General features: G+C 38.6%; 1 protein-coding gene across 1 annotated transcript in view; it reads left to right on the plus strand.

Moving 5' to 3' along the window:
• HECTD4 (HECT domain E3 ubiquitin protein ligase 4) overlaps window positions 1–26,003 on the plus strand; it is a 666,929-nt gene that overhangs the window by 54,435 nt on the left and 586,491 nt on the right. Inside the window, exon 2 of the mRNA XM_053699752.1 lies at window positions 19,598–20,112. Within this exon, the coding sequence (XP_053555727.1) occupies window positions 19,598–20,112 (515 nt within the window). The remainder of the gene's footprint in view (window positions 1–19,597; window positions 20,113–26,003) is intronic.

Below are 26,003 nucleotides of genomic sequence, written 5' to 3' on the forward strand. Positions count from 1 at the left end.
AAAAATAAAAAATGTATAAATACACACACACAGGACAGGTGAGGCGCTGCCTTACCTGCCTCCTATGACAGCACGTCACTGCTTTCCTGCCTATTTATTCAGAATTTAGAATTTTAACAGTATTGTTTTACAAAATCTGGATCACCAGAGGTGGTTAGTAAAAGGCCTGGCCTGATCTGCTGTATTGACTTGACTAATAAACGCAATACAAAATAGCTTTTTTTTCTTCTCAGCTCAGAAAAGAAAGCAAATAGTATCTATGTGTACAATATCAATGCAGGTGTTCTGTTGAGAACTGCAATCTGACGTCCCTTCCGGTGAGTCTTCTATTTTAATATCTGTTTTGCCTCTGTCTGGGGGGGGCGCACCGCTGATCCTCTGGCATACAGCACAAGTGAACCTTGGAGAATGAGGTTTACAAGGGGAGCTTTTGAGGTTTACAAGACGGAGGAGACAAAATAGATAGTGAAGATAGGCAATTACAGTGTCCATCTGATTGGTTGTGAATCCTGTCACTAACTGGACATGCAATCAGATGTATGGAATCACTGGAAATGACGTCAGATTGCAGTTTTGGATGAATTGCAGTTCTCGACACAACACAGGCTATAGATATTCATCAGATTAGATAACATTTGCATTTGAGCCACAGATGTTGGCATCCTATCATGGATGCCACCCAGAAGCATTCCCTATAGGTAATACAATTGCAAGCTTTTAGGACACTGAGTTCCCATAATTAATGGGACACTGAACCCAAATTTTCTTCTTTCGTGATTCAGATAGAGCATGCAATTTTAAGCAACTTTCTAATTTACTCCTAATATCAATTTTTCTTCATTCTCTTAGTATCTTTATTTGAAATGCAAGAATGTAAGTTTAGATGCCAGCCCATTTTTGGTGAACAACCGGGGTTGTTCTTGCTGATTGGTGGATACATTCACCCACCAATAACCAAGTGCTGTCCAATGTTCAGAACCAAAAATAGCTTAGATGCCTTCTTTTTCAAATAAAGATAGCAAGAGAACGAAGAAAAATTGATAATAGGAGTATATTAGAAAGTTGCTTAGAATTGCATGCTCTGTCTGAATCACGAAAGTAACATTTGGGTTCAGTGTCCCTTTAAGCAGGAGGGGAGGGATAACCAGTATCCTGTCATCATGTAATTAAAGGCTTTTCAGCTACATCTTTGTGGGTTTTGTAACTTATAAATGTATCTGCATTGATTTTTTTTCTTTTTCTTCTTTTTTTTCTATTTTATTTGTTTATTAAACAAACAACAACAAAAAGTTCTTCCCCAACACATTTGTATTCACAAAATTGCTGCTTATAAGTAAACAAATTAAATGAATATTGATGAACCCAGGCTTTTATTGCTCTGTATTCATGTACTTTTAGGTCAGCAAGCATTAGATTTGTTTGCAAGGAATAACAATTAGACAGGTGATATGTGTTAGTGACATGAGACTGCAGTCACAATGCATGTTTCAGCATCTAGTCTGGTTAAACTGACACCAATAACATCTATAACATCTGACACTTTTATTACTCGTATATTGAACAGAAAGTAAATGTGATTTTCTGCGTTCCAGATTGTTGTGTATTGTTTATAATCACATACCAAACATCTGTCTGTTGTTTACAGGGAATTGATCAGATCATACATTTGTCAAATGCTGTTTGCTACTAACCATCCACAACACTGAAATCACAGCCTAGACATTTTGTTATTAAATAATTACATTTATTAAAATGAATTGAAATGATCAACAGTCATGGATCTGTAAAACAAACAAAAAAACTACCTGAAATCACAAACCGGGTCTATCTGTCTAATTTATAATCAATTTATTTATACTCGGATGGATACTTTTTAGAAATTGTGGGTAAATAGACATAGGATATCTTTCAATTGGTAGAATCTCTTAGAAGCCTTTGTAAACCTCTCATGTAGCGAAGGTGGGACTTATTTGAACAAACATACTCACTAAAGTTATCTTCCACTTATTAAGGAATTAATTTATGTAGATGCACATGTACACACATATGCTAAAAATGTCACATCTCTACTGGGTTGCAGTGACACACACTCCTCAAGCATAACAAAAGTTTTTTCTTTTTAGCGCAGTAATATATGTATTAAAAGGACATTGTACTACTTTATATAGCCCATCTGGGGGTGTTTTTGTAAAAATGTATAGTTTTGCTTATTTTTAAATAACATTGTGTTGATTTTCAGACTCCCTAACCAAGCCTCAAAGTTTTAGATGTATACTGATGTATACAGACTTTAGGTTGCTTCTGTTTGTATAATGGTCTTTTAATATGCAGGGGAGGGGGGGGGGGGTCTGCTCTTAGCTCCTTTCAGTGGGTGTCCCCAGCCTAACTCATCAACAGTGTTAAACTGGGAGTTTCTAAGTAAGTTTTAAAAAGTTTTATATTAGATTTTTCTGATAAATGGAAAGAGTCCACAGCTGCATTCATTACTTTTGGGAATTCAGAACCTGGCCACCAGGAGGAGGCAAAGACACCCCAGCCAAAGGCTTAAATACCCCTCCCACTTCCCTCATCCCCCAGTCATTCTTTACCTTTCGTCCCAGGAGGTTGGCAGAGAAGTGTCAGAAGTTTTAGATTAGTCTCTTATGGAGGGTAGTACTCTAAGGCATGGGACTGGAGTTTTATGTAGTCCTGTCAGCCTTTCAGTGAAAGCATGGAAGAAAGTTAGAGTCCGGGGATGCAGGGAGAGTCTTTCTGCGTAACCATCCTGACTCATATTAACATCTCCACAAGCAATCGGCGTTGACGAGTTTCGCTGCCTGCTTTCTTTTCTCCATGTCCATGGCAGAAGTGATGCTACTATCTGTCACACTTGAAGGGCCGTGTTCCTGTTCCACGGCGTAGATTCCGGTAAGGTTGTTAAATTTTACTTTCTTCATGAAATGTACTGTATTACAGATGTTTTCCCGAGGGGCTACCACCTCACGGGACTAACTTATAACACAGGGTCTCAGTGAGGTTCCTTTTGTATCTTGGAATCGAGGGTTAATATCTCCTGAGGGGGGTTATTGAACGGGGGGGGGGGGGTTTAAATCATGTTTGTTATATGATTCAACCTGCTTATGTGTAGTGTTATTTCGGCTCATGGCTGGTGGTACATAACGGCTTTTGGAAAGTGACTCGACCTTGCAGTTGGGCGCGCTTTTTTTGGACTATATGGTTCACCTGGTTATCGGACGTGGTCAAGTATTTTGGGCTCCTTTTCTGCATTCCTGACCATGTGGCGACGGAGAAATTCTGGTCTGCTGGTGTCTGGTTCATAGGAGGTGGTAAGTGCCATCCATTGTGGGTGTCAGGTGCCGTTTAGATTTTTTAGTCCACTCTTTTGTATTCAATATCCTAGTTATGGAGGAGTCTGATATTGTGGAGACGGACGTCTCTGTATCAGATTCTACTCCTTGAGCAGAATGTGTATTGCCCCGGATGATACAAGGCTATCGGTTATGTTCTGAATGCCGTATTAGAGTGCTCAATTACTCGGGATTGGGGAATTAAGGGGCCGCTGAATCATCCGCCTCTGGGGCTTCTGTCCTCCCGAGTGGCGAGTTCCCTTCCACCATCTCTTACTAAGCATTCAGCTAACCCAGACTTTGCTTATCCTTCTTGGGAAGGTGGCTTGTTTGCACCGGGGGTTTCGGCACAATGTTGCATGTCCATAATTTTGGCGCTGGCGAATCTGCAACTTCCATAAGGTTGCATTAGATATTTTTCGTGTTCCGTTATCCAGGGCTCCTCAGGCATGGGATGGCCTGTTCAGCTCTCTTGGGGAACGACTGTCCCTGAGGCTTCAGGGGGTCTACCTTCAAGGCCGGAGTCGTCTTTTCTTTCATGTAATTAGCAAGAGTCCATGAGCTAGTGACGTATGGGATATACATTCCTACCAGGAGGGGCAAAGTTTCCCAAACCTCAAAATGCCTATAAATACACCCTCACCACACCCACAATTCAGTTTTTACAAACTTTGCCTCCCGTGGAGGTGGTGAAGTAAGTTTGTGCTAGATTCTTCATTGATAGGCGCTTCGCAGCAGGCTGGAGCCCGGTTTTCCTCTCAGAGTGCAGTGAATGTCAGAGGGATGTGAAGAGAGTATTGCCTATTTGAATACCATGGTCTCCTTCTACGGGATCTATTTAATAGGTTCTCTGTTATCGGTCGTAGAAATTTCTTCTCCTACCTCCCTTTTCAGATCGACGATATACTCTAATATACCATTACCTCTACTGATTCTCGTTTCAGTACTGGTTTGGCTATCTACTATATGTAGATGAGTGTCTTGGGGTAAGTAAGTCTTATTTTATTTGACACTCTAAAGCTATGGTTGGGCACTTTATTTGTAAAGTTCTAAATATATGTGTTTAAACTTATATTTGCCATGATTCAGGGTAATCAGTATTCCTTATTTCAGACAGTCAGTTTTATTATTGGGATAATGCATATGAAGGATTATTTTTTTCTTACCTTAAAATTTTTTTTCTATTGACTTTTTTCCCTGTGGGCTGTTAGGCTCACGGGGGCTGAAAATGCTTCAATTTATTGCGTCATTTTTGGCGTGGACTATTTTGGCGCAAAAATTTTGTCATTTCAGGCGCCCTAGTTGACGCCGGAAGTTGTTCGCGGTTGCGTCATTGTATTGAAGTTTTTTTGTTTTCAGACGTTTTTTTGCGCCAAAAATGTGGGAGTCATTTTTGTGGCGTCACCCGATGTGGCGTCTTACTTGGCGCCAAAAAATATAGGCGTTGTTCTTAGCGCCAATAATGTGGACGTCATTTTTGGCGCCAAAAAATGTGGGCGTCATTCTTGTCTCCACCTTTTTTTCACATTATTTCAGTCTCATTTTTTTCATTGCTTCTGGTTGCTAGAGGCTTGTTCATTGGCATTTTTTCCCATTCCTGAAACTGTCATTTAAGGAATTTGATAATTTTTGCTTTATATGTTGTTTTTTCTATTACATATTGCAAGATGTCTCAACTGGACCCTGGATCAGAATCTACTTCTGGAAAGACGCTGCCTGATGCTGGTTCTACCAAAGTTAAGTGCATTTGTTGTAAACTGTTGGTAACTGTTCCTCCGGCTGTAGTTTGTGATGAATGTCATGATAAGCTTGCTAATGCAGATAGTATTTCCATTAGTAATAATCCATTACCTGTTGTTGTTCCTTCAACATCTAATGCTCAGGATGTTCCTGTTAATGTTAAAGAATTTGTTTCTAAATCTATTAGGAAGGCTCTGTCTGTTATTCCTCCTTCCAGTAAACGTAAAAGGTCTTTTAAAACTTCTCATATTTCAGATGAATTTTTAAGTGACCGTCATCATTCTGACTTGTCTGTTTCTGATGAGGATCTATCTGGTTCAGAAGATTCTATCTCAGATATTGACACTGATAAATCTTCATATTTATTTAAGATGGAATTTATTCGTTCTTTACTTAAAGAAGTGTTAATCGCATTAGAGATGGAGGAGTCTAGTCCTCTTGATACTAAATCTACTAAGCGTTTAAATTCGGTTTTCAAACCTCATATAGTTATTCCAGAAGTTTTTCCTGTCCCCGATGCTATTTCTGAAGTAATTTCTAGGGAATGGAATAATCTGGGTACTTCATTTACTCCTTCTCAAAGGTTTAAGAAACTACCCTGTGCCATCGGATAGATTAGAGTTTTGGGACAAAATCCCTAAGGTTGATGGGGCTATCTCTACTCTTGCTAAACGTACTACTATTCCTACGGCAGATAGTACTTCATTTAAGGATCCTTTAGATAGGAAACTTGAATCCTTTCTAAGGAGAGCTTATTTATGTTCAGGTAAGTGTCAGACCATAATACTCATAGCATTGTTAAACTTCTTCAACATGCTAATAACTTTATTTGTGATGCCATCTTTGATATCATTATAATTGATGTCAGGTATATGTATTTAGCTATTTTAGCTAGAAGAGCTTTATGGCTTAAAACTTGGAATGCAGATATGACTTCTAAGTCAACTTTACTTTCTCTTTCTTTCCAAGGTAATAAATTGTTTGGTTCTCAGTTGGATTCTATTATTTCAACTGTTACTGGGGGGAAAGGATCCTTTTTGCCTCAGGACAAAAAATCTAAAGGCAAATACAGGGCTGCTAATCGTTTTCGTTCCTTTCGTCAAAATAAGGAACAAAAGCCTGACCCTTCCCCTAAGGGAACGGTTTCCGTTTGGAAGCCTTCTCCAGTCTGGAATAAATCCAAGCCTTTTAGAAAGTCAAAGCCAGCTCCCAAGTCCACATGAAGGTGCGGCCCTCATTCCAGCACAGCTGGTAGGGGGCAGGTTTCGATTTTTCAAAGATATTTGGATCAATTCGATTCACAGTCTTTGGATTCAGAACATTGTTTCACAAGGCTACAGAATAGGTTTCAAGGTAAGGCCACCTGCGAGAAGATTTTCTCTCTCTCGCATTCCAATAAACCCAGTGAAGGCTCAAGCGTTTCTGAAATGTGTTTCAGATCTAGAGTTGGCTGGGGTAATTGTGCCAGTTCCAGTTCTGGAACAGGGTCTGGGGTTTTACTCAAATCTATTCATTGTACCAAAGAAGGAGAATTCCTTCAGACCAGTTCTGGATCTAAAAATATTGAATCGCTATGTAAGGATACCGACATTCAAAATGGTAACTATAAAGACTATTCTGCCTTTTGTTCAGCAAGGGCATTATATGTCCACAATAGATTTACAGGATGCATACCTTCATATTTCAATTCATCCAGATCACTTTCAGTTTCTGAGATTCTCTTTTCTAGACAAGCATTACCAGTTTGTGGCCCTTCCGTTTGGCCTAGCAACTGCTCCAAGGATCTTTTCAAAAGTTCTCTGTGCCCTTCTCTCTGTAATCAGAGAACAGGGTATTGCGGTATTTCCTTATTTGGACGATATCTTGGTACTTGCTCAGTCTTCACATTCTGCAGAATCTCATACGAATCAACTTGTCGTTTCTTCAAAGACATGGTTGGAGGATCAATTTACCAAAGAGTTCACTGATTCCTCAGACAAAGGTAATCTTTTTGGGTTTTCAGATAGATTCAGTGTCCATGACCTTGTCTCTAACAGAAAAGAGACGTCTGAAGTTGGTTTCAGCCTGTCGAAACCTTCAGTCTCAATCATTCCCTTCGGTAGCTTTTTGCATGGAAATTCTAGGTCTTATGACTGCTGCATCGGACGCGATCCCCTTTGCTCGTTTTCACATGCGACCTCTTCAGCTTTGTATGCTGAACCAGTGGTGCAGGGATTATACAAAGATATCACAATTAATATCCTTAAATCCCAATGTACGACACTCTCTGACGTGGTGGATAGATCACCATCGTTTAGTCCAAGGGGCTTCTTTTGTTCGTCCATCCTGGACTGTGATCTCAACAGATGCGAGTCTGTCAGGTTGGGGTGCTGTATGGGGGGTCTCTGACAGCGCAGGGGGTTTGGGAATCTCAGGAGGCGAGATTACCAATCAACATTTTGGAACTCCGTGCGATTTTCAGAGCTCTTCAGTTCTGGCCTCTTCTCAAGAGAGAATCGTTTATTTATTTTCAGACAGACAATGTCACAACCGTGGCATATGTCAATCATCAAGGTGGGACTCACAGTCCTCAGGCTATGAAAGAAGTATCTTGGATACTTCTATGGGCGGAATTCAGCTCCTGTCTAATCTCTGCGGTTCACATCCCAGGTGTAGACAATTGGGAAGCGGATTATCTCAGTCGTCAGACGTTACATCCGGGCGAATGGTCTCTTCACCCAGAGGTATTTCTTCAGATTGTTCAAATCTGGGGACTTCCAGAAATAGATCTGATGGCCTCTCATCTAAACGAGAAACTTCCCAGGTATCTGTCCAGATCCAGGGATCCTCAGGCGGAGGCAGTGGACGCGTTGTCGCTTCCTTGGAATTATCATCCTGCCTATATCTTTCCGCCTCTAGTTCTTCTTCCAAAAGTGATTTCCAAAATTCTAATGGAACGTTCGTTTGTACTGCTGGTGGCTCCAGCATGGCCTCACAGGTTTTGGTATGCGGATCTCATTCGGATGGCCAGTTGCCAACCTTGGACTCTTCCGTTAAGACCAGACCTTCTATCTCAAGGCCCTTTTTTCCATCAGAATCTCAAATTATTAAATTTGAAGGTATGGAAATTGAACGCTTGATTCTTAGTCATAGAGGTTTCTCTGACTCAGTGATTAATACTATGTTACAGGCTCGTAAATCTGTGTCTAGGAAGATTTATTATCGAGTCTGGAAGACTTACATTTCTTGGTGTTCTTCTCATAAATGTTCCTGGCATTCTTTTAGAATTCCTAGAATTTTACAGTTTCTTCAGGATGGTTTGGATAAAGGTTTGTCTGCAAGTTCCTTGAAAGGACAAATCTCTGCTCTTTCTGTTCTTTTTCACAGAAAGATTGCTAATCTTCCTGATATTCATTGTTTTGTACAGGCTTTGGTTCGTATCAAACCTGTTAAGTCAATCTCTCCTCCTTGGAGTCTTAATTTGGTTCTCAGGGCTTTACAAGCTCCTCCATTTGAACCTATGCATTCTCTGGATATTAAATTACTTTCTTGGAAAGTTCTGTTCCTTTTGGCCATCTCTTCTGCTAGAAGAGTTTCTGAATTATCTGCTCTTTCTTGTGAGTCTCCTTTTCTGATTTTTCATCAGGATAAGGCGGTGTTGCGGACTTCTTTTAAATTTTTGCCTAAGGTTGTGAATTCTAACAACATTAGTAGAGAAATTGTTGTCCCTTCATTGTGCCCTAATCCTAAGAATTCAAAGGAGAGATCTTTACATTCTTTGGATGTAGTAAGAGCTTTAAAATATTATGTTGAAGCTACTAAGGATTTTAGAAAGACTTCTAGTCTTTTTGTTATCTTTTCTGGTTCCAGGAAAGGTCAGAAGGCCTCCGCCATTTCTTTGGCGTCTTGGTTAAAGTCTTTGATTCATCATGCTTATGTAGAGTCGGGTAAATCTCCGCCTCAAAGGATTACGGCTCATTCTACTAGGTCAGTTTCTACTTACTGGGCGTTTAGGAATGAAGCTTCTGTTGATCAGATTTGCAAAGCAGCAACTTGGTCTTCTTTGCATACTTTTACTAAATTCTACCATTTTGATGTTTTCTCTTCTTCTGAAGCAGTTTTTGGTAGAAAAGTACTTCAGGCAGCTGTTTCACTTTGATTCTGCTGCTTATATTTTCAGTTTTTTCATTATTAAGATTAAAACTTTTGTTTTGGGTTGTGGATTATTTTTCAGCGGAATTGGCTGTCTTTATTTTATCCCTTTATGACCTTTCTGTCTAATTTTGCCATTACCACGGCGGCGTCTGTGACGTCATCACCCTGAGCCACAGTCCGGACCGGCATGGGAGTTTGAAGCGGCCGCTTGTCTCATACCTTTATTTTATCCCTCCCTCTCTAGTGACTCTTACGTGGAAGTTCCACATCTTGGGTATTTACTATCCCATACGTCACTAGCTCATGGACTCTTGCTAATTACATGAAAGAAAACATAATTTATGTAAGAACTTACCTGATAAATTAATTTCTTTCATATTAGCAAGAGTCCATGAGGCCCACCCCTTTTGTGGTGGTTATAATTTTTTTGTATAAAGCACAATTATTCCAATTCTTTATTTTGATGCTTTCGCTCCTTTCTTATCACCCCACTTCTTGGCTATTCGTTAAACTGAATTCTGGGTGTGGTGAGGGGTGTATTTATAGGCATTTTGAGGTTTGGGAAACTTTGCCCCTCCTGGTAGGAATGTATATCCCATACGTCACTAGCTCATGGACTCTTGCTAATATGAAAGAAATGAATTTATCAGGTAAGTTCTTACATAAATTATGTTTCTTTCATGTAATTAGCAAGAGTCCATGAGCTAGTGACATATGGGATATACATTCCTACCAGGAGGGGCAAAGTTTCCCAAACCTCAAAATGCCTATAAATACACCCCTCACCACACCCACAATTCAGTTTTACAAACTTTGCCTCCGATGGAGGTGGTGAAGTAAGTTTGTGCTAGATTCTACGTTGATATGCGCTCCGCAGCAAGTTGGAGCCCGGTTTTCCTCTCAGCGTGCAGTGAATGTCAGAGGGATGTGAAGAGAGTATTGCCTATTTGAATGCAGTGATCTCCTTCTACGGGGTCTATTTCATAGGTTCTCTGTTATCGGTCGTAGAGATTGATCTCTTACCTCCCTTTTCAGATCGACGATATACTCTTATATATACCATTACCTCTGCTGATTCTCGTTTCAGTACTGGTTTGGCTTTCTACAAACATGTAGATGAGTGTCCTGGGGTAAGTAAATCTTATTTTCTGTGACACTCTAAGCTATGGTTGGGCACTTTGTTTATAAAGTTCTAAATATATGTATTCAAACATTTATTTGCCTTGACTCAGAATGTTCAACTTTCCTTATTTTTCAGACAGTCAGTTTCATATTTGGGATAATGCATTTGAATTAATCATTTTTTTTTTACCTTCAAAAATTTGACTCTTTTTTTCCCTGTGGGCTGTTAGGCTCGCGGGGGCTGAAAATGCTTCATTTTATTGCGTCATTCTTGGCGCGGACTTTTTTGGCGCAAAAATTCTTTTCCGTTTCCGGCGTCATACGTGTCGCCGGAAGTTGCGTCATTTTTTTGACGTTATTTTGCGCCAAAGATGTCGGCGTTCCGGATGTGGCGTCATTTTTGGCGCCAAAAAAAGCATTTAGGCGCCAAATAATGTGGGCGTCTGATTTGGCGCTAAAAAATATGGGCGTCGCTTTTGTCTCCACATTATTTAAGTCTCATTTTTTATTGCTTCTGGTTGCTAGAAGTTGTTAATGCAGATAATATTTCCTTTAGTAAAGTACCATTGCCTGTTGCAGTTCCCTCAACATCTAAGGTGCAGAATGTTCCTGATAACATAAGAGATTTTGTTTCTGAATCCATAAAGAAGGCTATGTCTGTTATTTCTCCTTCTAGTAAACGTAAAAATCTTTTAAAACTTCTCTCCCTACAGAGGAATTTTTAAATGAACATCATCATTCTGATTCTGATGACTCTTCTGGTTCAGAGGATTCTGTCTCAGAGGTTGATGCTGATAAATCTTCATATTTATTTAAAATGGAATTTATTCGTTCTTTACTTAAAGAAGTACTAATTGCTTTAGAAATAGAGGATTCTGGTCCTCTTGATACTAATTCTAAACGTTTGGATAAGGTATTTAAATCTCCTGTGGTTATTCCAGAAGTTTTTCCTGTTCCTAATGCTATTTCTGCAGTAATTTCCAATGAATAGGATAAATTGGGTAATTCATTTACTCCTTCTAAACGTTTTAAGCAATTATATCCTGTGCCGTCTGACAGATTAGAATTTTGGGACAAAATCCCTAAAGTTGATGGGGCTATTTCTACCCTTGCTAAACGTACTACTATTCCTACGTCAGATGGTACTTCGTTTAAGGATCCTTTAGATAGGAAAATTGAATCCTTTCTAAGAAAAGCTTATCTGTGTTCAGGTAATCTTCTTAGACCTGCTATATCTTTGGCTGATGTTGCTGCAGCTTCAACTTTTTGGTTGGAAACTTTAGCGCAACAAGTAACACATCATGATTCTCATGATATTATTATTCTTCTTCAGCATGCTAATAATTTTATCTGTGATGCCATTTTTGATATTATTAGAGTTGATGTCAGGTTTATGTCTCTAGCTATTTTAGCTAGAAGAGCTTTATGGCTTAAGACTTGGAATGCTGATATGGCTTCTAAATCTACTCTACTTTCTATTTCTTTCCAGGGTAACAAATTATTTGGTTCACAGTTGGATTCTATTATTTCAACTGTTACTGGTGGGAAAGGAACTTTTTTACCACAGGATAAAAAATCTAAAGGTAAAAACAGGGCTAATAATCGTTTTCGTTCCTTTCGTTTCAACAAAGAACAAAAGCCTAATCCTTCATCCTCAGGAGCAGTTTGTTTGGAAACCATCTCCAGTCTGGAATAAATCCAAGCCAGCTAGAAAGGCAAAGCCTGCTTCTAAGTCCACATGAAGGTGCGGCCCTCATTCCAGCTCAGCTGGTAGGGGGCAGGTTACGTTTTTTCAAAGAAATTTGGATCAATTCTGTTCACAATCTTTGGATTCAGAACATTGTTTCAGAAGGGTACAGAATTGGTTTCAGGATGAGACCTCCTGCAAAGAGATTTTTTCTTTCCCGTGTCCCAGTAAATCCAGTAAAAGCTCAAGCATTTCTGAATTGTGTTTCAGATCTAGAGTTGACTGGAGTAATTATGCCAGTTCCAGTTCCGGAACAGGGGATGGGGTTTTATTCAAATCTCTTCATTGTACCAAAGAAGGAGAATTCCTTCAGACCAGTTCTGGATCTAAAAATATTGAATCGTTATGTAAGGATACCAACGTTCAAGATGGTAACTGTAAGGACTATCTTGCCTTTTGTTCAGCAAGGGAATTATATGTCCACAATAGATTTACAGGATGCATATCTGCATATTCCGATTCATCCAGATCATTATCAGTTCCTGAGATTCTCTTTTCTGGACAAGCATTACCAGTTTGTGGCTCTGCCGTTTGGCCTAGCTACAGCTCCAAGAATTTTTACAAAGGTTCTCGGTGCCCTTCTATTTGTAATCAGAGAACAGGGTATTGTGGTATTTCCTTATTTGGACGATATCTTGGTACTTGCTCAGTCTTTACATTTAGCAGAATCTCATACGAATCGACTTGTGTTGTTTCTTCAAGATCATGGTTGGAGGATCAATTTACCAAAAAGTTCATTGATTCCTCAGACAAGGGTAACCTTTCTGGGTTTCCAGATGGATTCAGTGTCCATGACTCTGTCTTTAACAGACAAGAGACGTCTAAAATTGGTTTCAGCTTGTCGAAACTTTCAGTCACAATCATTCCCTTCGGTAGCCTTATGCATGGAAATTCTAGGTCTTATGACTGCTGCATCGGACGCGATCCCCTTTGCTCGTTTTCACATGCGACCTCTTCAGCTCTGTATGCTGAATCAATGGTGCAAGGATTACACAAAGATATCTCAATATCTTTAAAACCAATTGTTCGACACTCTCTAACATGGTGGACAGATCACCATCGTTTAATTCAGGGGGCTTCTTTTGTGCTTCCGACCTGGACTGTAATTTCAACAGATGCAAGTCTCACAGGTTGGGGAGCTGTGTGGGGATCTCTGACGGCACAAGGAGTTTGGGAATCTCAGGAGGTGAGATTACCGATCAATATTTTGGAACTCCGTGCAATTTTCAGAGCTCTTCAGTTTTGGCCTCTTCTGAAGAGAGAATCGTTCATTTGTTTTCAGACAGACAATGTCACAACTGTGGCATACATCAATCATCAAGGAGGGACTCACAGTCCTCTGGCTATGAAAGAAGTATCTCGAATTTTGGTTTGGGCGGAATCCAGCTCCTGTCTAATCTCTGCGGTTCATATCCCAGGTATAGACAATTGGGAAGCGGATTATCTCAGTCGCCAAACGTTACATCCGGGCGAATGGTCTCTTCACCCAGAGGTATTTCTTCAGATTGTTCAAATGTGGGAACTTCCAGAAATAGATCTGATGGCGTCCCATCTAAACAAGAAACTTCCCAGGCATCTGTCCAGATCCCGGGATCCTCAGGCGGAGGCAGTGGATGCATTATCACTTCCTTGGAAGTATCATCCTGCTTATATCTTTCCGCCTCTAGTTCTTCTTCCAAGAGTAATCTCCAAGATTCTGAAGGAATGCTCGTTTGTTCTGCTGGTAGCTCCGGCATGGCCTCACAGGTTTTGGTATGCGGATCTTGTCCGGATGGCCTCTTGCCAACCGTGGACTCTTCCGTTAAGACCAGACCTTCTGTCACAAGGTCCTTTTTTCCATCAGGATCTGATATCCTTAAATTTAAAGGTATGGAGATTGAACGCTTGATTCTTGGTCAAAGAGGTTTCTCTGACTCTGTGATTAATACTATGTTACAGGCTCGTAAATCTGTATCTAGAGAGATATATTATAGAGTCTGGAAGACTTACATTTCTTGGTGTCTTTCTCATCATTTTTCCTGGCATTCTTTTAGAATTCCGAGAATTTTACAGTTTCTTCAGGATGGTTTAGATAAAGGTTTGTCTGCAAGTTCCTTGAAAGGACAAATCTCTGCTCTTTCTGTTCTTTTTCACAGAAAGATTGCTATTCTTCCTGATATTCATTGTTTTGTACAAGCTTTGGTTCGTATAAAACCTGTCATTAAGTCAATTTCTCCTCCTTGGAGTTTGAATTTGGTTCTGGGAGCTCTTCAAGCTCCTCCGTTTGAACCTATGCATTCATTGGACATTAAATTACTTTCTTGGAAAGTTTTGTTCCTTTTGGCCATCTCTTCTGCCAGAAGAGTTTCTTAATTATCTGCTCTTTCTTGTGAGTCTCCTTTTCTGATTTTTCATCAGGATAAGGCAGTGTTGCGAACTTCTTTTGAATTTTTACCTAAAGTTGTGAATTCCAACAACATTAGTAGAGAAATTGTGGTTCCTTCATTATGTCCTAATCCTAAGAATTCTAAGGAGAAATCGTTGCATTCTTTGGATGTTGTTAGAGCTTTGAAATATTATGTTGAAGCTACTAAATCTTTCCGAAAGACTTCTAGTCTATTTGTTATCTTTTCCGGTTCTAGAAAAGGCCAGAAAGCTTCTGCCATTTCTTTGGCATCTTGGTTGAAATCTTTAATTCATCTTGCCTATGTTGAGTCGGGTAAAACTCCGCCTCAGAGAATTACAGCTCATTCTACTAGGTCAGTTTCTACTTCCTGGGCATTTAGGAATGAAGCTTCGGTTGATCAGATTTGCAAAGCAGCAACTTGGTCCTCTTTGCATACTTTTACTAAATTCTACCATTTTGATGTATTTTCTTCTTCTGAAGCAGTTTTTGGTAGAAAAGTACTTCAGGCAGCGGTTTCAGTTTGAATCTTCTGCTTATATTTTTCATTAAACTTTATTTTGGGTGTGGATTATTTTCAGCAGGAATTGGCTGTCTTTATTTTATCCCTCCCTCTCTAGTGACTCTTGTGTGGAAAGATCCACATCTTGGGTAGTCATTATCCCATATGTCACTAGCTCATGGACTCTTGCTAATTACATGAAAGAAAACATAATTTATGTAAGAACTTACCTGATAAATTAATTTCTTTCATATCAGCAAGAGTCCATGAGGCCCGCCCTTTTTTTGTGGTGGTTATGATTTTGTATAAAGCACAATTATTCCAATTCCTTATTTTATATGCTTTCGCACTTTTTTATCACCCCACTTCTTGGCTATTCGTTAAACTGAATTGTGGGTGTGGTGAGGGGTGTATTTATAGGCATTTTGAGGTTTGGGAAACTTTGCCCCTCCTGGTAGGAATGTATATCCCATATGTCACTAGCTCATGGACTCTTGCTAATATGAAAGAAATGAATTTATCAGGTAAGTTCTTACATAAATTATGTTTTTTCTCCGGCTGGGCTATGCTGTGCTTTCCGGTATAGACTGTCATGCCTTTGTTTTTCTATTGAGGCATGCTTTGTCGTCGTTAGAAGATCCCGTCCTTAATAGATCTGAGAATTCTCAGTCTTCTTCTTCGAATAGCGTTCAGCATTAGATATAAGGGGATGAAGTATTCCTCTTATTGGCTTGTTTGTTGAGTATCCTTTTCCAATTCTGAGCTTGGAAGAACAGGGCCCCTGTTGGGCTATCCTGCGGGTGCGTTTGTTCTTATTGGGCCATAACCTACGGGTTGCCTTCTTTATTCACTCTGGTCAGGATGATTGTTTATTGAATACAGTTCGTGTATGTTTTATTTTTCCTTTGGTAATTTTATTTTCTAGAATAGATACTCGCGACCTTTTGATCGCACTGTTTACTTCTATGGAAGTTTGTTCTAGAGGACGTGTTTGGTCCTATGTTTATCTGTCGTTTAATTCTCCCTCTAGGGGTGAATATATGAGGCCTTGGTTGCAGGCTAGTAATGCTTGGGATTAGATCCTTCTGTCCCCATTTCAGACTTGTGACGCCTGTTCTGTCTGGCTGATCCGGTTAAGGTGCCGAGTGCTTCACATTATTATTATTCTTGTTTTTAAACTACAAGTTCTACTGAGCATGCTGGAAGGACCTAAAGGTCTGTGTGGCATGGAGGATTGGTTCAGTCCTCATTAGCCTTTTTAGCGGGATTCGTTGGAGTTCTGCTGCAACACACTCACTCCTCTTGGAGTGCTTTACTCCGACAAGGGGTGTTCTCCTCTTCCTTTGAGTTGGGAATTTTTTAGTGACTCTTGTTTTCCGTTTTTCCGGATTAGTCCGGACATTCCTCTGTGAGTTCTGTTTTCAGACGGGGTATTTGGGGTGTGGTTTGTTCCACTCATTTCTGGGCTCGAGCCTATAGTTTTTGTCTTGGATCTTTCCGGATGTCCGGAACCTTATGATCCTGTGGCTGGTTCAGTGCGTTCCAGTTTTTCCAGGGAAGATTGGCTATGACTTATGGTCTAGTTAGTTGAGCTACTTGCAGCTTGGCCAGGATCTGTGCATTTTTGGATATGCTCCTTTTGGTTTGTCCTGTCCTTTGAATGGTGGGTGCTCTCCTTTATTGGGAGTTCTTCTGTGTTTCGTGGTGTCTGGATGATTTTCATTCAGCTTTTGTTTTCATCAGGCTATGGCTTCCTGTTAGGGGCTTGTGCGCTGTTGTTTTCTGTGCTCTCCCCCTGAGGGGTAGTTTTGTTCTCCTTTAGGAGGTGGAATTTCCTCTCGAGAGAGGTTGGCTTCCCTGTCTTGTGGACATGTGATTGGAATGGGTATTTTACCCTATAGTGGGTTGGTCTGTTCCATCTGTGGAGATTGAAGTCTCCATGTTGAGACTGTCATAGTATTGTGCTTCTTATGGCGATCTACTGCATTTCTCCTTTCATCTCTGACGTTCTGTTGGGAATTCCTACTTGAGGGAACTATTTGGGTTGGCACCCAAACTCTATTGGGGTGGCTAGGTTAGTCCCACTCTGTCTTTTTTTCTGGGCGGGAGATTGGGGTCTTTTTGTTCCCCTGCTTGTCAGATCTGCCTGTCGCTGGGTTTGTCCGGTGTTAGGAACAGAATCTGGAATCTGGGGTTAGTCCTCATGTTTTGAGGTACGGTGAGCCTCTTTGAGGTTTCAGTGCTTCTCTATGTTCCAGTTACGCGAGAAGCTTTGGATAGCCTGTCATGTGTTCACTGCTCAGTGTATGTTTCACAGTTTGAAGGTGGGGTTGGTGTTCTGATATGGTATGATGGTTAGAGCAACAGCTTAGGTCTTTTGACAACTCAGGTTTGATTCCCATTACTGGGAAGTGTATTTTTTATCAAATCTACCTCAGCTGCTCTTTTGGTTTACAAGTCATCCTGGTATAACTATTGCGTGTGCTTGATTCAAGTGTTCTCTCTATCTGGTTTTGCGGCACATATTTTGTCTTCTGAATATCTTGATATTCTGAGTTCCTTGCGACTTGAGATCTTCGACTTCAGTTGTTCTTTGGGGTGTGTTTGCACTGTAATAGGAGAAGATTTCTGTTTTCAGATCCCGGTCCTAATCTTGTGGTTTCTTTACTCTTGGAGTCTGGCCGTTGCCTCCCCTTGTTTCTCAAGACTGGTTTCTGGTCTCTGTGAGCTTGACTTGGTTCTGGAGTTGTTTCCTTATTTTATTGTAACTTGTTGTACCCTAATTAGGGTCTTCTGGGTATCCTTGTCTGGTTTCTCGGTTCTCTTCCTTTTGGAAGTTTACGGTAGTTTTTCCCTTTTTCTTGTAAGGGGTGTGTTGTGGGGGACGGACTGCGGGTGGTGGTGTCTCCCAGATGCGTGTTGGCTCAGTTGAGTCTATTTCTGCTGTCTCTAGCAAGGCTTTTGAACTTCTGTGGGTCAGTGTCCTTTTTCAAGGATTTTTCGGCTTCTGAGGAAGCGGGTTTGTTGCTGGGTAGGGGTTTTAGGCCTGGTGCCCTCAGAATGGGCCGCCTTTTGTACCGTCCCATTTTAGCATTCAGTGTCCTCTATAGCTTGGGTATTGTTTTTCCAAAATTAATGAATGTAGCTGTGGACTCTTTCCATTAAGAAGAAAAACATAAATTATGCTTACCTGATCATTTTCTTTTCTTTAGATGGAAAGAGTCCACAGCTCCCCACTCGTATTTTCCTGTGGGGCGTCGTTTTTTTTTGTTCTTCTGGCACCTTTGCACCCAGATATTCTTCTACTGCTCCTTGTTCCTCGGCAGAATGACTGGAGGATGAGGCAAATGGTAGGGTTATTTAAGCCTTTGGCTGTGGGGTGTCTTTGCCGCCTCCTGTTGGCCAGGTTCTGAGTTCCCAAAAGTAATGAATGCAGCTGTGGACTCTTTCCATCTGAAGAAAAGAAAATTATCAGGTAAGCATAATTTATGTTTTTTATGTCAGTATCTGTGTACATTCTTCTTTATAGTAGTGTCTATTACATGCAGTTATAGTAAAATTGGTGTATACTGTCCATTTAAAGTGACAGTTAACATCAACCAAGTCTTAATGTTTTAAAAACAAATTTATCTGATCAAGCCAATAAGGGAAAGATATGAAAAGTCAGCAGGGACATTTAAAATTCTAAGTACAGGTATACCTCACTTTACAGCGCTTCACTTTACAGCGATTCACTAATACAGCGCTTTGTGGAGCTGAAGTTCAACCTCCAAGGATTTTGAAACAGTGCTGTAAATCATTGTGAGATTGCAAGAAAAGTGACTGGCACCATTTTGTTATGCTAAGTTCACTCTGTTTATAGCATTGCAGTGCAATCTGTGTCTCAGTGCTATAGTCTGGCAAATTTTACTACAGTAATGGTCACAATTTTACAGGTACAGTATTTATTGAATACTAATTGAATACTTGCCGTGCTAGTGTTAAACTAAACATAGCACTATTGCACCCCTAATATATGTTAGTTCAAACATGTTTTCAGGATTTTAAACACTGAAAAGAAAGCTAAAACTGCCTTGTTTCACTTTAAGGCGGTTTTCACTTTACAGCAGGGTCCCTAACCCGCTGTATGATCGGGGTATACCTGTATTAGATATTGCTCAATTTTCCGAGCTAAATTACATATAAGTTGGAAAATAAAAATTATATATATAAGTTCTTCTGTTATGCATAACTAAACATTGTATGTAAAAGTTGTTTACTGTCCCTTTTAAAAAAACAAAACATTTTATTGTTGAGCCCTGATATACATTATATACCTTTGCATTTGCTCTCAAATATTTTCAGAATGCATTGAAAGAGGGAAACCAGTGTAAGTTCTGTTCTCTCTGCTAGACTTACTGTACTATACAAACAAAACATACTTCCTTTTATAACCGTACATAAAGAGTAGTAAACTTTGTTTACTGGGTAGTAAGGTAAAGGTAAATCACAAGCCATAGTTTATTCCAATCTTGAGTAACAATGGGCAGACTACTCATTGGTTAATGTTTTTGTAACAGCTCTTTAAGTGGGACTTACATTTTTGCTTATTAACTACAATCTGTTTTGTTTTTTTATTGTAGATTTTGTCGTTTGAGACCAAGAACCCTACAGAGCTTGCTGAACGGTTAAGAGCAGTGTGTGGAAACCAGAGCAATGCTTATGCACGCTTGCTTGAGTATCGCCTGAATGCCTTGCGTGGGTTGTGGAATGCACAGCGACAACTGGCTCTTGAAGAGCAAAATGAAAGGGATGGCTCAGATGAGGAGACACTGGCTTTGCTCAAACGGCAGGGCTTATTACAGCAGCCGGAGCAGGCTCCGTTTACATCGCGAATGGGACTTCTATTGGTTTTCCCTCTTATTCAATCACAGAGTAAAACAGACCCTTCTCTTTGTAACATAACTGCTGAGGTGCTATTGAATTGCCTTCGGGAATGCCAGCCCCTGAGCTTAATGAAAGAACCAGCTGACTGCTTAAATGGAATAGAATCTTTGCTTTGCTCATGGTTAGAAGATACCTCAACACAGGGCCAACAAATTTCTTACAAGCAGAAAGAAAACTCTGCAGCTGCTTTGGTTGCTTTGGCATGTGCTAGGTAAGTGCGTTACATTTACAATATATAACCTATATACCCCTAGTTTTTATAGCTATGTATTAGACTGTCATATACAAATTAGCTTTATTGTAGCTGTTTTTTGTTTTTTTTAAGTGGACTCTGTCAGAGATAGTCGATTCTTTTCAGCATTACCTATACCAGCATTCATAGCTCTACACCTCAGTATATATCCCTGTCAGTGTTAGTATTAGCTCTGCTTTAGCACTATGGGGACAGTGAAACTGATAAGCCAATGTTTAACCAGTGGATATATTATTGTATTTGTATCCTGATCTGTTGGCATGTCCCAAAGACTCCAAACTGAGAATCCATGACTGTGAACAAAGTGATATAATCACAAAAAACAAATATATAACTGAATGTGACATAAATACATAAAAAAATATCCCAAGCAATTCCAGGTATATTGTTAAAAATTTGCGAGATGGTAAAGATTCCAGAAAGAAAATCATAGAAACAGAGAATTTGATGGCAATAAAGAACCAAAAGGCCCATCAAGTCTACCAATATTACTTGTGCAGTGTAAACTTACTTATTTCTTAGGTTAGCCTTATGCGTGTACCATGCATTTCAAAATAATTTTACAGTTTTTGTTTACACAACCTCTACTGAAAATGTATTCCATTCGTTAACCACCATTTCTGTAAAAAAAACTAAAAAAAAACAAAAACTGCTTTCTTAAAGGGACACTAAACCCAAAAATTTTCTTTCATGAGTCGGAAAGAGAATACAATTTTAAACATTCCAATTTATTTATATTATCTGATTTGCTTTATTCTTTAGATATCCTTTGTTGAAGTAATAGCAATGCACATATGAGAGCCAATCACACGAGGGATCTATGTGCAGCAACCAATCAGCAGCTAATGTGCCTATCTAGATATGCTTTTCAGCAAAGTATATCAAGAGAATGAAACAGATTAGATAATAGAAGTAGATTAGAAAGTTGTTTAAAATGGCATGCTCTTTCTAAATCATGAAAGAAAAAAATTAGGTTTAATGTCCCTTTTAAATTTCTGTTGAACCTGCTATCCTCTAACCTAACATTGTGACCCCTTGTTTTGGTATTCCTTTTTTGTGGAAAATGCTTTCAGCTTCCACTTAAGACCCTATCATGTCACATCTTTCCCATCTCTCTGCTACTATCCTCCTTTGACTTGTTTCTAGTTTATTTATATCCTTCTGGAGATATGGTCTCCAGAACTGTACACAATATTCTAGATGAGGCCTAACTAGCTATCTGTAAAGTGGCATAAGAACCTTGCTATCTCTGCTGCTAATACCTCTCCCAATGCAACCAATTATTCTTCTGGTCTTACTGGCTGCACTGCTGAATTGTTTTACTAAAGTTTAAATCATCTGGAAAATAACTTACTCTTGTTGGTCGGTATTGTACCATTGAGTCAATATTTGGTATTTTGGATCATAATGCATAATTTTGCATTTGGTTAATATTACATTTTAGATCCCATTTATTTGCCTAGTCCTCCAGGTTTTTTTTTAAATATTACTGCACATTGGATCCACCCCTTTTGGGACATCAATTCTGTTACAAATGTTTGTATCATCTGGAAACAAGCACACCTTCCCCTGGAACCCTCTACCAATAGCACTGATAAACAGGCTTAAAGACTAACCCCTGGGGAACACCATTAGTGTCTGGCTCCTGATTTGATTGTCACCTTCTGCCATCTATTCTTAAAGGCCAGTATACCCTTATTTTTTCCCTTTTAATTTGTTCCCAGTTATCCATTGTACCCACTGGAGTGTATTAAATTGTTTTTAAATAGCTTATTTTACTTTTATTTCAGCATTTGAAATAGCTGATTTTGTCTGTGGAATTCCTAGCTATGAAATGGAATAAAACAGAAGCGCAACTGTTTAAAAGTTACATGAATTTATTGCACAAACACATCCCTACATAAGACAAACACCCGCAATATAAAAAACATCAATATGCACGTAATGATATATCTTTAGGAGCATGCTCCTCTCTACCGTCTCCGGTGCTGTAAGGATATTTGTAGATCTTCTCCTCAATGTCACCAGAGGTTGATCTTCTAGTGATCAGATCCCCCGCGATGTTATTAGCACTATCTGTTATCGTGTAGAGCAGAATTTTCAAACAACCCACCCGGCTAGTTCCCCAGTGAGGGAAGGGTGGCCTGAATGAGTCAAAAAGCCTTAATGCGTTTCACCGAGGAGCTTTCTCAAGACGTCAGTTAGCATTGAATACCTCTGCCATTTAAATGTGATCTTTACAAGGCTGAGGGTCCCCATTGGACAGATCGTTGTGTTCAATCTCCAACAGTGCCCAATAAAATTAAAATGTATATGCACTTAAATGTAATTAAAACAAGTTAAAAACATCAGATATCAGTAATACATTCTAATATATATATATATATATATAATATATATATAAAGTGCTAAAGCAATATACATATAAAAAGTGTAACTTTCAATATGAGTTAAAAAAATCGAAGTAAATATCATCCTTAACTATAGTATGTTGTATCTAATAGATGCTAAATGTATAAAAATGTATGTGAACCAAACCTTAAATTAAAGGATACCCTCCAAAATATACTCTGTATAAAACTGCTCAAAGGAAGATCCAAAGGGGAATAATACTATTCAAATGTGTCTCTAAAAAACACACACAAAGGCAAACTCCAAAAATGCCACATCTGTATAAAGTTAGATGCAATCTTAGAGCATAAGCATAGTCTTGTTATGCCAGTTCCAATAATTGTATAGTTATCGTGTTATGAAGAATACTGATATACATAGGTCCTAGGTTTAACTAGTAATAATTCAACATTAAATACAAAATTGAGTGAACTAACCCATCTATAATTTAAAATTCACAGTGTGCCAGTAGTGATAATCTCCCTATAGAATTACTCTAGAGAAATTCTGTATTTATTCACAGCATGAGGGCCTAAATGTCTAAATCAATATTTAAACCTCTAGGACGTAAACTTTCTAGTTCTTTAATCCAAAAGGTTTCTCGTTTCCTTAACTTTAATAGTCCTGTTACTGTCCCATATGTTGGGCCATATCCACTTAACTATTTTGACTTCCAGCCACTTTGGATTACTCTGATGTACCGTGTTAAAGTGATCAGAAACACTGTGGACACTAAATGATGTAGTAATGTTTTTCAGATATTCATATATTCTGTATTTGATCTTTCGTTTTGTCCTTCCGATATAAATCAAATTACAGCTACATTTGATCATGTATACCACTTATGTGCTGTCACGTGCAAACATCTTTAAAATAATATTGTTTAGTGCCATCATGATTACTAAATACAGAATTGTTACCTATTATATAAGGGCATAGGCGGCAATCTATTTGCTTACACTTATGAAGACCAGGACTTCTTCCCCACCAATTAGTTATGTTTGTTCTTAACAGCTCTTAATTTAGTTGTTGCTAAAGTTTTCTTAAGATCCTTGTTTTTCTTAAAATCAAATTCTGGTCTGTCCCCAATTTCATATTTAAGATAGGGGTCAAGTTTCAAAATGTTCCAATGTTTCTGTAAAATATGTTTAATCTGCTGGTGTTTCGCATTGTATGAACATATGAATTTAGGTTTAATGTTAGTATCAATTTCAGTTACCCCTTTTGTTTTATTTTTCACCAGATTTACTCTATTCATGTGACTCACTCTATCTAAAGTATCATCCAGTTCCTTTTCCTTATAGCCCTTATTAATGAATCTATCCTTTGATATTTGCTTCCCTACTAAAATCCTCATTTCTAGTACAATTAAGTTTAATACATTGGAACTGGCCTAATGGTATATTCTTTTTCCATCTGGTGATATGTCCACTATCAGCTCTTAGAAAGCTGTTTCTATCATTATCGTTTCTATAATTCTTGACAGATACTTTATTTTTTTAAAGGATCATTATAAAGAACCAAATCCAGGAATTCAATTGAGATGGTGGATTGATTCATGGTGGATTTTAAATTATAGTTATTATTGTTAATGTGTTCTAAAAATTCAGGGATCTTATCTCGGTCACCCTGCCATATAATTATAACATTGTCTATGTAGCAATAGTATCTGTGTAAGCAATCATTATATGGGTTATTTTGCCAAATATATTGTTCTTCAAAGGATGCCATGTAGAGGTTGGCATTGGATGGGGCGAAAGTTGTCCCCATTGCTAACATAGTAGATGAGGCTGAAAAAAGACCGAAGTCCATCAGTTCTATACTTAAAGGGGCACTAAACCCATTTTTTTTCATGATTCAGATAGAGCATGCAATTTTAAGCAACTTTCTAATTTACTCCTATTATCAATTTTTCTTCATTCTCTTGCTATCTTTAAAAAGCAAGAATGTGATGCATAGAAGCTGGACCATTTTTGGTTGAGAAACTGGGTTATGCTTGCTTATTGGTGGGTAAATGTAAGCCTCCAATAAGCAAGCGCTATCCATGGTGCTGAACCTAAAATGGGCTGGCTGCTAAGATTTACATTCCTGCTTTTAAAATAAAGATAGCAAGAGAACAAAGAAAAATTGATAATAGGAGTGAATTAGAAAGTTGCTTAAAATTGCATGCTCTATCTGAATCATGAAAGAATAAATGTGGGTTCAGTGTCCCTTTTAAGTAAAGGCTAAAGAAAATCTGTGTAAACATAGCCAGCAGAAGAATTAAGAGATGAGCAATAAAATGTTAATTTTAAATGTTTCCTCTCTTTATTACTAGGCTTTGGTTTACAGACAGATATAATATAAAGAAGTGTGTGTGTGTGTGTACAGAATGTGATACAATTAGGATATTTGATTTACCTGCAAACTCAACACATTTTGATGGGTTGTGGTTTAACAGAACAAAATAAGCAATTTAAAATAAAAAATAATCATAAATGAGCTATTTCTCATACATTTTATACTCTGCATCTGGTAGTCTTAGAATACACATGAAGGTAAAAATTATTTTACATTACACTTTCCCTTTAAGCCATCATTCTACCCACCTAACAATACTTTTTGTGAATGTTTAGGACAGTGCCAAATGCTTTGGTAAAGTCTAGGCATGCTACATCTACGGATCCTCCCTGGCCTATAAATTTAGTTACATGGTCTAAGAATTCAGTTAGATTAGTCCAGCAGTAAAATCATGCTGTTTTTTGTCTTCTAATTTATTTCATGGTAAGACACAAGTCTTTAATTTAAGAGTTTCCATTAATTTCCCTACAATTCAAGTGAAACTGACTGCTCTATAGTTACCAGAGTCTTCCAACTACCCTTTTTATGAAGAGAGGAACTATATTAGCATTTTTTCAGTAATCTGGAACAACTCCTGTCAACAGTGACTCATTATATAAATCCGCTAATGCAGTAACTATCGCAGATTAAAAGCAATATTTACTTGTCATACTCCTAATACAGCTTATACATGCAACCTAAAGGTAGTTTTATATAATTTTTAATACTTTTGTGTACATAGTACCCTCAGAAAGATAGTACAGTACTGTAATGCCATTCCATTACCTCAGGGAATGTGCATATGTATATTTGTGTGTGTGTATAATAAATATATATACAGTCATGGCCAAAAATATTGGCACCACTTCGCCCAGAAAATTGTTGCAATTACAAATGTTTAAGCATTCTCATTTTTATTTCTTTTGTTTGTATTGGTATGACACAAAAAAGTGGAGAACAAAAGCCTAATCTGACACATTCCATGCAAAACTCAAAAAATGGACTGGACACAATTATTGGCACCCTCAATTTAATATTTGGATGCACACCCCCTCTGAATAAATAACTGAAATCAATTGTTTCCTGTAACCATCAGTGAGTTTCTTACACCTCTCTACTGAAAATTTGGACCACTCTTA

Source organism: Bombina bombina, chromosome 2, assembly GCF_027579735.1.
Source record: "Bombina bombina isolate aBomBom1 chromosome 2, aBomBom1.pri, whole genome shotgun sequence".
NCBI classification, from domain to species: Eukaryota; Metazoa; Chordata; class Amphibia; order Anura; family Bombinatoridae; genus Bombina; species Bombina bombina.